The sequence below is a fragment of the Oratosquilla oratoria genome, chromosome 26 (assembly GCF_046742065.1).
Source record: "Oratosquilla oratoria isolate Oo_2021 chromosome 26, ASM4674206v1, whole genome shotgun sequence".
NCBI lineage: Eukaryota > Metazoa > Arthropoda > Malacostraca > Stomatopoda > Squillidae > Oratosquilla > Oratosquilla oratoria.
In genome coordinates this window covers 15586232-15598731 of record NC_134802.1, presented here as the reverse complement: position 1 = coordinate 15598731, position 12500 = coordinate 15586232, and the positions used below count along the sequence as shown (strand labels likewise).

General features: G+C 36.0%; 1 protein-coding gene across 3 annotated transcripts in view; it reads left to right on the top strand.

The window, feature by feature from the left end:
- Positions 1 to 12500, top strand: part of LOC143039393 (uncharacterized) — a 130945-nt gene that overhangs the window by 7613 nt on the left and 110832 nt on the right. Inside the window, exons 1-2 of one of the 3 annotated variants that reach the window (XM_076209359.1) lie at positions 3867 to 3884; positions 11628 to 12500. The exon at positions 11628 to 12500 is cut by the window's right edge and continues 638 nt beyond it. In XM_076209359.1, the coding sequence (XP_076065474.1) occupies positions 11798 to 12500 (703 nt within the window). In that variant the 5' untranslated portion in view covers positions 3867 to 3884; positions 11628 to 11797. The other 2 variants (XM_076209357.1, XM_076209358.1) reach the window with 2 other exon arrangements.

Sequence of the window (12500 nt, the reverse complement as noted above, 5' to 3'; positions counted from 1 at the left end):
CTACTGCATATGTAATGTCACTGTACATTATTTCTTATGATAATGGTTAAATGATGAATGAAGTTATTGCAAATTGAACAAATTGGTATCCATTGTGGTGCCATTCTATATCTAATTAGTCTTGATATATTACCATTTTATATTTTGTGTCAGGTTAACGGGGGTACGAGTCGATGGTCTGATGACTATTGGGGTACGGAACAGGAAAATGGCTGAGAACCCCAGAGCAAATAATGAAGTAACTGATAAATAAATAAATAAAAGGAAATTATTTTTCAGATGAGTAACATCTAACTCGTTACTCATCTGAAAAATTATTTCCTTTTATTTATTCATTTATCAGTTATTTCATTATTTGTTTGTTTATTAATTTATCTGGTTGTTTATTTGTTCATTTAATTATCGATTCATTGATTTATCCATTCAATCATTTATCTATTTATTCATCTATTTACTTATTGATTTATTAATCTATATATTAATCTATTTGTCTAATTATCTATTTTCATTAATTGATTGATTCTTATTTATTTATCAATTCATTTATTTATTCATTTATTTACTCACTAATCTATTAATTAATTATTAATTAATCTATTAATTGATAAAATGAAAACGTAATTAATTTATTTATTAGTTTACTTGTTTATCCATTAATTTATGTCTGTATTCATTTATATATCTATCCACTTATTTACTTATTTATTGATATACTTATTCATCTACTTATTTGCTTGCTTGTTTGGTTGTGGATGAAGAAAAAAGCGAGTTTTGCACAAAGGTTTCTTAACATGAAGAAGCCCCAAGAACAAAACCAGGCGGGAACAGAATTGGATCAACACTCGTTTCTTCCTTCATCTTCCTTCACATACTTGTCACAATGTGCCAACATTTAATCATTTCTTGATTCTTATCTATTCCTCCACTGATGTACTTATCTACTTATTGGTTGATTGACTGATTTATCCACCTATCTATTTAGTCATCATTTAATTAATATATGTATTCATATGTTAGTTTGTTAATTAATTAACTTAAAAACTTGACTTCCCGTTTATTCACCTACATATGTACTCACTGTCTGAAAATATATAAAATATAAACTTGTTTTTTTTATCATGCACACACACACACACACACACACGCACACACACACACACACACACACACACACACACACACACACACACACACACACACACACACACACACACACACACACACACACACACACACACACACACACACACACACACAACAGCGATAGGAAATAGAAGTCGCAGGTTGTGTTATATTGCATGAATCAATGTTTGCCTTACTTCTACTCCACTTATTTAAAGAGGCCAAGGTTTTCTTCACTTTGAACTTTTTGTATTTTTCTTCTTATACAGAATTACAATTTTCATGAAGAAATTTATTTCTTCGTGTAGGAAAAGCTGAAATATACAATTTAATATAATCTAAGTATCGTGGACGAAAATATTACTTTTATGCAATATTTTCGTCCACGATACTTAGGTTTTTAGGAAATTGCATGTTGTATATCTGTAAGTTGTAAATTATACAAGAATTGTATAATTGTATAAGATTGTATAATATTTTATTAAACTGTATATTGCATATTTATAAATTGTAAATTGTGTAAGAATTTTTTCGTCCCGTACAGGAGAAAGACCATACGAGTAGTCTCCATGTTTTCACTGACATTTTTACTAGCTATAAAACTTTATATAAAACGAAATTGAATATGAAATATCATGCGGAAAAATAGTAATACTCCCAAATGGATGGCGGACAGATTGAAACATGAGATCGGAATAAAAAGAGGAATTTACTTTAAAATAAAAAACGGGGAAACACACCTTAGATCAAGATATAACGAAATGGCAAAGCTGATTAAAATGAATACACGTACAGCGAAACGTAATTATGAAATTAAGGTTGCTAGTCAAGCAAGATCCAACCCAAAGGGTTTCTTTCATCTCTATGGAACAAAAAATAAAGAAAGAATAGGACCAATTAAAAACGATGAAAATGTCATGATAGAATCGGAGGAAAAAATGAATGAGGAGTTTAACAATTATTTTCTATCGGTGTTTACTTATGAAAGATTAGATAAAGTACCTGACTGCGATCCGATTTTCAGAGGGGATGAAGAAAGTAGTCTATCTGATATCAGCATTATTAAAGTAGAAGTAGTCAAACAGATTGAAAGACTACAATATCGCCGGGTCCAGACGAATTTTTTCCGAGAATGCTAAAGGAGTGTAAATTTGAAATCTGCGACCAGTTAACTGAAATAGTTCATAAATCAGTTGACACTGGTTTTGTGCCTACTGCTTGGAGGCAAGCAAACGTTGCTCCTGTTTTTAAGAAGGGAGATAAATCGTTTATATGCAACTACAGGCCAATCAGTTTGACATCGGTTATAGGAAAAATGCTTGAATCAGTAATAGTAAATAGACTCAGAGAACACATCGAAAGACATAATTTGATTCGTGATTCACAGCATGGTTTCTCCAAGGGTAAGTCATGTGTGACTAATCTTCTATCCTTTTACATTAAAGTATATAAGGCGTCATATAACAATGATAATTATGATGTTATTTACCTTGACTTTAGCAAAGCGTTCGACAAGGTGCCACACCAGAGACTACTAAATAAAATCAAAGCCCATGGCATAGGAGGAAAAGTGTTAGAATGAATTAGAGCTTGGATTAGTAACAGAAAACAGTGGTTCACCATAAATGGGGTAAAATCTAGGTGGGGCAATGTTACTAGTGGGGTCCCCCAGGGTCCCTTGTTGTTCATTATGCACTAAACGATTTAGACGAAGGGATAAATAGTGATGTTAGTAAGTTTGCAGACGACACTAAAATAGGATGCCTAATTAGGTCAGGAGACGACGCAGATATTCTGCAGGATGATCTTAACAAATTGTTCACATGGTCGGTGAAATGGCAAATGAACTTCAATATCTCTAAGTGTAGCGTGTTAAATGTAGGGCTACATAACCCCGAAAATAGATACAGCTTAGATAACACGGTTTTAGAGAAAACTGAGTGCGAGAGACTTGGGAGTTCTGGTGAGTCCGGACCTTAAAACCAGGAAACAATGCATTAGCGACAGGAATAAAGTTAACAGAGCATTAAGTTTCATTGCTAGGACGGTAACGAATAGAAGTGCAGAGGTAATTATTAAACTCTATCTAGCGATAGTTCGACCCATCCTTGACTATGCGGTACAGTTTTGGTCTCCGTCCTACAGACATCAATTCACTAGAATCTTTACAGAGAAGAATGACCGAAATGATAGATGGACTCAGAAATTTGCCTTACGAAGAGAGGCTTAGGTACCTTAACTTACACTCTCTGGAAAGACGCAGAGTGCGAGGTGATCTAATAGAGGTGTTCAAGTGGATCAAAGGCTTTAACAAGGTTGATGCAAACAAGGTCATCATATTAAAACAACAGGCACGACTCGCAGTAATGGTTATAAACTGGACAAATTTAGATTTAAGAAGGAAATAGGCAAGGTATTGGTTTAGTAATAGGGTTGTCAACGAATGGAATAAACTTAGTAACCATGTGGTAAGCGCTGAAACTATCAGTTGTTTTAAGAAACGATTAGACAACTTAATGGATGGGGATGACAAGTGGTGATGGATACGGAGCTGCCTAGTGTAGGCCTTATGGTCTCTTGCAGTCTCCTTCATTCTTATGTTCTTAATTCACGCACGTTCTGATTCAAGACCACAATGAAGCTATTTTCCACTCCCTTGGGTTAAAATCTTATCATCCTATTGCTGTATCTCCCAAATGCCTCTAAATAGTGATAAGTTATCAATAGCAAACAAGAACCAAAAGACTCAGCTGACAGTGAAGGTACAGTGTAAGCTCTTACTTAACCGTGCTGGTTGTGTCACATCATCTGTGTCACATGATCACATCGCAAAAGTATCATCTAAGCATTTAAACATTTTGTTTAGTTATTGTGTCCCATGGCACTATATTTTGTGTCCTATGGTAATTTAGAGTAATTCGTTGTTGTGGCAACGTTTCGCCTCCCTCTTTTTTATAAACGGTAAGTGCAACTGTACTTATTTACAATTTGTCATGATTCGAGAAATGAAGGGAATACTGCAAGTCTAACACCAAGTTAAAAAGACTGACACTATGGGAGACCTAGGAGGAGGAAGAGAATGAGGAGAAAAAATGAGGAGAAGGAGGAGAAGGAGGAGGAGGAGGAGGAGGAGGAGGAGGGTTAGAAGCTGCAAAGCAGAGGTTGAAGAAAGGTGGTATAATGGAGAGAGAGTAGTTAATATTGGGTCATCTTTTATATAATACTATTAGTCTCCATTTTTATGATAAAAAAGTTTCATGACTCTGGGCTGTAGAGGTGTCATAAGAGTGACAATGTAAAAGGATATCGACAAGAGCAGATATACTGTAGAATATTATGCATATTTGATAAAGCTTGTTCATTTTAACGCAATTAACTGTCTAACTAGGGTAACGTCTTACAGGAATGTTAGCATTTTGTACGAGTAAGTGGGGTCTCTCTCTCTCTCTCTCTCTCTCTCTCTCTCTCTCTCTCTCTCTCTCTCTCTCTCTCTCTCTCTCTCCTTTCTTTTTTGCCTTGTCATATCAGTATTTTTGCCGGCACTGATAGATGAATTTTTATATTTCATTAGATTATTGACTTTTTCGCTAAAATCATGTTTACCAGATTTTATTCTGGCTGATGTTATATGGCTTTATTTAGCCGAGAACCCATTAACACCTTGGACATGGCGATGGTTTCGACAGATGACCTCATTCACTTAATGTGACGTGACCAAAGCGAACGGATTAGAAGACTTGTTATTCACACGAACGAAGGCCACCTTATGAAATTTTTGTATTCAGAAGACATTTCGGAGCAACAAAAATACAAATGAATAAATTAAATAGAATGAATGTATGGGATGAAATACATGAATAAGAAAAATATATATGTACTGTATTATGTAATATACTGTTCAGTTTAGTGCACTACTGAAAGTGATTTGATATTTGAGCGAACAGACAAAAGAAGCACTATTGATCAGGTGTGATTTGCATGGTTATATGGTTTTGTTCATTTGTTATCTTGTGATCTGCAAGTTATAATCAACCTTTGAACGTTCTAAACCCTCTTGCGTCTTTTGTATAGCTTAATGTAAATGAAAAGTGACGGACTTGTCAAGATGGAATGTCGTTTAAGTGTTAACTTCCTGAATGAGTCAGGATTTAGAGAAAGCCACTTGTTATCCACCCTTCCGTACCGGAAAGTATTTTTCTTTATTCCAGTCATTTTTAATCAGCTGAATCGTGGGAAGGGGTCTTCGCTTATCTCGACCAACCCCTTCCATACCGCAGACAACCTGACTCCTTATCCCAGCTGGTGCATGGTGATTCTGCTCAGCCTAGAAATGGTATTCGTTTCTGGAAGTATAAAATAGAGAAAAGATAAAATCTTATTTTGCTGAACGACAGCATAATCTATGCAGATAATGTGGATAAAGAAATAACACAGTTGCCTCCCTTAGATGAGTGAAATTCGACCAACCAAGGGGATACATACGCTGGGAGACGGTGAGCGTCGATTCTCTTAAACGCTGACGCCGTTTCCCTAGGTTAGCCCGATCAAAGCCCCATGCAGTCACCCTTCCCATTCCAAACAGCTCTAGATAGGATCATTTGAACTGCTATAGCTATAAAGTATCTCCCACTGAGGGTTGTCTCTTGTGGAAATCACCCTGTGAGTTGGATAACAACAACGTAACACAATGGGACCTTTCGCAGTCAGGCTCGTAGATTCCTATTAGCGCTAGAATTTTCAATTGTCTCGGATTTCACGAGGCAAAGGGGTGACTTTGCTAATTTGGAAACCGACATTAGAAAAAAAACGACATAAATTGCTGCATAAATGTATTCAAAATTAAAAACATGACTCTTAATGTTATAATTATTACTTACGGGTGTGTGATAAGGCTTTGTTAGTTTAATTATAAGATAAAACTAAAAATAGGTAATTATTTTTACTGAAGTAAATATGAGCAGTAAAAATAAGAGGATGTTGATTTCGGTTTGTGCATTTTATCTGAGAATGTTGAAAAATAATGGATATCACTGTCACGTCCTGTATATGAAGATAATCAGTGAGATAAAAGATAACAACAGTGGTGGAGGACGTACGAGGTGAGCGACGTTTGTGTAAACAATAACCTCTTAAATCTGCTGGGAGCTATATTCAAACAAATATGACTAATTTTACGTGTGCCGTGGCAGACTGCACGTCAGATTCAAGAAAAAATAAGAGAAAGACAAACCGTAATAGTACCGGAAAAATTAAGTCTTCGATGCAAAATTATATTTTCTATACATTACATGGATTTGCCTATTGCTTGGTGCATTCAAATGAAAGTATATATCAGTATACGTCCATTGAAGTCGGTAGAAAATGACAAATTGCTTGGCTTGATACAATTATAGGCTATTTTACGAATATCATCTGTAATTATAAATAAAGGCTCAAACAATACTACTGTATATGCCGTTTGCAATCATGAAATTAATTTACTTAAATTTCAGACATAATAATGTACAAAGATACACCTCTGTAAGCTTATAAAACTTGCCCAAAAAAGTATTTATTTTCCGGCAAGAATTACAATATATATATATATATATATATATATATATATATATATATATATATATATATATATACATATACGGTACACACACACACACACACACACACACACACACACACACACACACACACACACACACACACACACACACACACACACACACACACACATGAATACATATATATATATATATATATATATATATATATATATATATATATATATATATAAGAACATAAGAAAATAAGAAATAAAGGAGACTGCAAAAGACCATAAGGCCTACACTAGGCAGCTCCGTATCCGTCACCACCTGTCATCCCCATCCATGAAGTTGTCTAATCGTTTTTTAAAACAATTGATGGTTTCAGCGCTTACTACATGGTTACTAAGTTTATTCCATTCGTCGACCACCCTATTAGTAAACCAATTCTTGCCTATTTCCTTCTTAAATCTAAATTTGTCCAGTTTATACCCATTACTGCGAGTCCTGCCCTGTTGTTTTATTATGATGACCTTGTTTGCATCACCCTTGTTATAGCCTTTGATCCACTTGAACACTTCTATTAGATCACCCCGCACTCTGCGTCTTTCCAGAGAGTGTAAGTTTAGGTGCCTAAGCCTCTCTTCGTAAGGCAAATTTCTGAGTCCTTGTATCATTTTGGTCATTCTTCTCTGTACTGATTCTAGTGAATTTATGTCCATTCTGTAGGACGGAGACCAAAACTGTACCGCATAGTCAAGGATGGGTCTAACTATCGCTAGATAGAGTTTAATAATTACCTCTGCACTTCTATTCGTTACCGTCCTAGCAATGAAGCCTAATGCTCTGTTAGTTTTATTTCTGGCGCTAATGCACTGCTTCCTGGTTTTAAGGTCCGGACTCACCAGAACTCCCAAGTCCCTCTCGCACTCAGATTTTTCTAAAAACGTGTTATCTAAGCTGTATCTATTTTCGGGGTTGTGTAGCCCTACGTTGAACACGCTAGACTTATATATATGTATATATATATATTTATATATATATATATATATATATATATATATGCATATATATGCATGTGTATAAGAATATGTATATATGTATGTGTATATTTATATGTATATGTATAAGTATATGTATATGTATATGTATATGTATATGTATATGTATATATTGTGACGACTAGGGGAAGAGCCAGGTTAAAAAAAACTCTGAGTTCTAATAAAAGATTAATTATTTCTTTCAAACAGAAAAAAAAAAAAAACAAGACCGAAAGATAGAGGTCGCCAAGTGAGCACAAAGTTATAAAAGTTTCGATACACGGAAATGTTCACAATATCAAAAGATTTTGCCAAAACAAAATATATAAGAACAAGATAAAGAGTCCTTTAGAACATAAATGGCTAAATTCGCCAGGACATATGTAAACATATAAATAGTAAAAAAGATATATATCGACTTTCAAAAGAATACAGTCTTTACAAAGACATACTTAAATATGCCAAGTCGAGAAATAACAACGACTTGCAAAGAATAGAGTCCTACAAAGACATTCGTAAGTACACCAAGTCGAGAAATATATCGACTATCAAAATAGGAATACTAAGTCCCACAAAAGGCTTACGTAGATAAACAATGTCGAGAAATTCTACGACTTCTAGAACAAAATCTAAGTCTAGCAAAAGTGGAAAATTTAAGTATAAGGCCAGACAAAGAAAGAGAGGGGTAAGCAGGGATTCCGTGTAAAGGAACAAAGTCGGTGAAGACAGTTACACGACTAATATATATCCTTTCCCGCGAGCCAAATGTCGCCAGAGGCAATGAACATCAAGGATTTAGAATAAATCCATGGACATATTCTTTACAAAAATGGGCATACAAATGATATATAATAATGTTGCCTTGTCAATCTTAGATACAAGAAGTAATATAAAGGTGTTATATAATTGTCTATACATCAATACATATGTAAATGGAAGCTGGAACGCTGTTGCCAAAAACTACGCTCCCACGCAATTTTTAGTCAGAACGCGCGCGTACAGGTGCATTCTTGCTTTCCCACACTAATGCAGGTGATATCCGAAAACCAAGAAAAATTGCAATTTCGCAAATATTACGTAAATCAGTTCCTAAGATTGACAAGATAGGTCCATAAGATAATACACATACATAAATCCTTATGCAATAAATGGAACACGTTGACAAAGCAAAAGAAGAAATAAATACGTATATAAAGGTAGCGTTACATTACGTTACGTGACTAGACCGTTTGAAAATCGGCATATCTCACATCTTACCAAAAGTCTACATGAGTACACACATGCACATAGACCTATATTTACGTATATACGTAAGTATCAATTTTTGACGTTCGACGGGTCTATAGTCGTAACTCCTCCCTCTAGAGACACGTAACGGGAGAGAGTGTCGGCTATGATGTTCTTAGCTCCCTTCACGTGATGGAAGGTGATGGGGTATGACTTAAGTTCTAGGCTCCACCTGGTAAGTCTCTGGTTCGAATTTGCCATACGATGGAGATACACCAGAGGATTATGGTCCGTGTGGAGATGTATCTCGAAGTGACCTCCGATGATGGGTTCGAAGTGCCGGAACGCTTCTATGAGGGCCAGGCATTCCTTCTCGATAGTGGAGTAATGGCGCTGCGCCGGCTTCAGCTTCCTGCTGAAGTACGCCACTGCACGTTCGGTCCTGTGACGCTCCTGTAGTAGAGCAGCGCCTATCACCACTTCACTGGCATCTGTATAGAGATGAAAGGAGAGAGTATAGTCTGGGGTTATCAGCATTGGGACTATGCTTTAATAGGGATCTTAGATGCGCATGTCGGGGTCCACTGGAACCGTTGGTCCTTTCTCAGAAGATTGATCAGGGGCTCAGCTACCTCTGCAAATTTTTTGCAATAACGTCGATAATAACCAAACATACCTAATATTCTTCTTACTTCCCGGCGGTTAGTGGGTCTAGGTAGGTTGGTAATGGCCTTAACTTTGAGGTCAAGGGGGAGAATCATGGAGTTGCCGACTGCATGTCCCAAATAAGCCACCTGGGCTTGTCCAAACTCACTCTTGGCCAAGTTCAAGGTAAGGCGAGCTTGATCAGCTCTGTTGAGGAAAGTAAAAAGTTGGGTTAATGCTCCTCCCACGAGTTACTGTAGATGATTATATCATCTAAGTAATTCCTTACTCCTGGCAAACCTGAAATAAGAGTGTTTATCAAACGTTAAAAGGTTGCAGGCGAGTTTCTTAAGCCGTAATTAAGAAATAGAAATCTATTTGTTTCAGATGATACTGATGAAGTAAATCAAATGAGGAAATAGCATATATTGTGAAATTCAGTAATGTGACATATTGAAAATCTGTGGAAATACTGGCGATATGCATTTCTGTTGACAAAAAATGTGTAGAGAAAGAATAGCAGCTATTAACACAGAGGGAATGAAATGTATGTTGAACAAAATAGAAATTAGTAAAAAAATATATATATATATATCCGGGAGTACTTGTCAACAAAATGACGACGCCTGAGGCCTACATAAACAGCACAGTAGATCAAACACATGCATAACGAACAAACACGAGACTTGTTCTAAGTGAGGTCATCCTGAAAATTCGTTTCAAATACCAATGTGTGGTGTTAGTTTTAAGTCTACGTTGATGCACCGTTAACTAACTGTAACAATGTGATGAACTTTTTTTAAACCAAAAACATTCATTATAATAAAACTATGGTACACATACATCAAATACTCAGTAATGAAAAATATATTTACAAACTTCCGATGGATTATATGGGTGAGGCTCAGGTGTCGCAGTAATACAATCTAACACGGATTGGATCACTGGGTGGGAACGAATAAAATGCTTTAAGTCATATCGAACGTTTATTGTCATGCTTGTACTAATATTTTCATGAATCGATTGTATGTAATGGTCATAAAAAACTACGTATTTGTGGCGAGTGTTACTGATAACGCTTACTGAGTGTCAGTTTGTTGACAATTTAATACAATGCGCATCGGCATCCATCAAAATAAACATCAGTTATCAATCGACCTCCCGTGTGTATTTATTAGGTTATTGTAGTCATAAAAAAAAAAAAAAAAATAAAACGGAATGAATATCCTGTAACGGACTAGAGTTATGCAGCATTTTTTTTTTTATGGATGGAGATAAAAAAAAAAAAAAAAAATGCTGATCACTTTCAACTTGTAGTGTCCTTTCCTACTACCTCTCTTAAATCACTTTTCTACCACCTCTATGCTTCCAACTCATCGGCGCGATATTATTTTCAGTGATAGAAACATACAGTTGGTGCTGATTATCGGAAATAATCCCTATTGCATAAATTGAACCGATATATTTGTTTTTCTTCACGATTGTTTCAAATTGTTACACTTAATGAAAATCCAATATATTAATTTTTACCAAACAAAATAAAAAGCTAATGTGTTAGAATACCATATAAACCAGTGGTTCCCTTGTCTGCATGACGTACCCCACCCCAGAACACACCTTCCATTCTTAACCGGAAATCCTCCATTAGCTTCTTATCAGGATTTAAACGAAGATAGCTAATCGATGTGGGAGATCACGTGACCATTTGGGAAATCAGTGATTTCCCAAGGGGGATGACTCTCAGCTAAATGATAAATTCATTCATGGACTACAGTGAAGACCACACGCATACCCGCGACAGAAATCAGATAAGCCCTTTTAAACGTGGAGTCTCCCCGTTCTGAGAATGCTTCTACAATCCTTTTCACAACTGAATGTTTCTCTAATCTGAATTAAAACGAATGATACATAGTGGGAAGGTTGAGATGGTTTCTAACTCCTTCACACGTTTTTAAGTACTTGTTTGACTGTAGCTATCCAGTGGTAAACTAAACATCACCCATTTCGGGGGATTTAAGTAATTTATTGACTCATTTTTCGATTTTTTTTTTTCCAGATGGAAGGAAAATTATTGTTAATGATTGGTTCATATTCAACTGACGAGAGAGAGATCACGCTTTTCGGAGACTCAAGAGATCACTCTGTGTGAAGCTTCGACAGGAATAAAGTACGAAAAAGGATTGTCAGAAATGACAATCAATATAAAAACTCCAATAAAGGATATTAATGCAACTGAGTCACCAACTACTAAAAGTAAATCATTACATAAGCCCGATTCCTCATTTAGCAGCACGTCAAATGGAGAAGACTACCATTAAAGGCATCCGTCCAGAATTAAGTGCTGATACAATCCATGGCCATGAAAAAGACACAAAGATGACAAAGAATTCATGGAAATATAAGCCAGTCGGAACAAAGCAAACTACCGATGAAATGAACCAGAAGGAGCGATCAGCTGGTGTGTTGGATCCGGAAGAGAGACTGTCCCGTGAACACCCCCAGAACAAGGAAGGAACTGAGGAAGATGTAAGTCTGTCATCTGACCTCCTTTACTGTTTAGTTAACGGGCACTGGAGGCAAGTGGATCCTTCCATCCCTTCTCCGCGTTCCAGCGTTATTTTTAATAGGTGCTCCCAAGAAATGAGTACCACAGCAAACTTAACTTACGGCAGTACAACTGAATTGTTGATTCGAAATGACAGAGATGAATCGGCAAGAGAACTCCCCAATTCCCTCATGGATTCTCTTATAAAAAGCAATAACATTTATGGTAATAATGACCAGAATATTCCTACTGATGTGAATGACAATGTCACATGCACTAGTGCTAACGCCACTGTCAATTCACCTATATTCAATGACTATTCCAATGTTCCAGCCGGAACTATAGATACTCCCAGTGAACTTTCCATCCCACATAACACTGTAA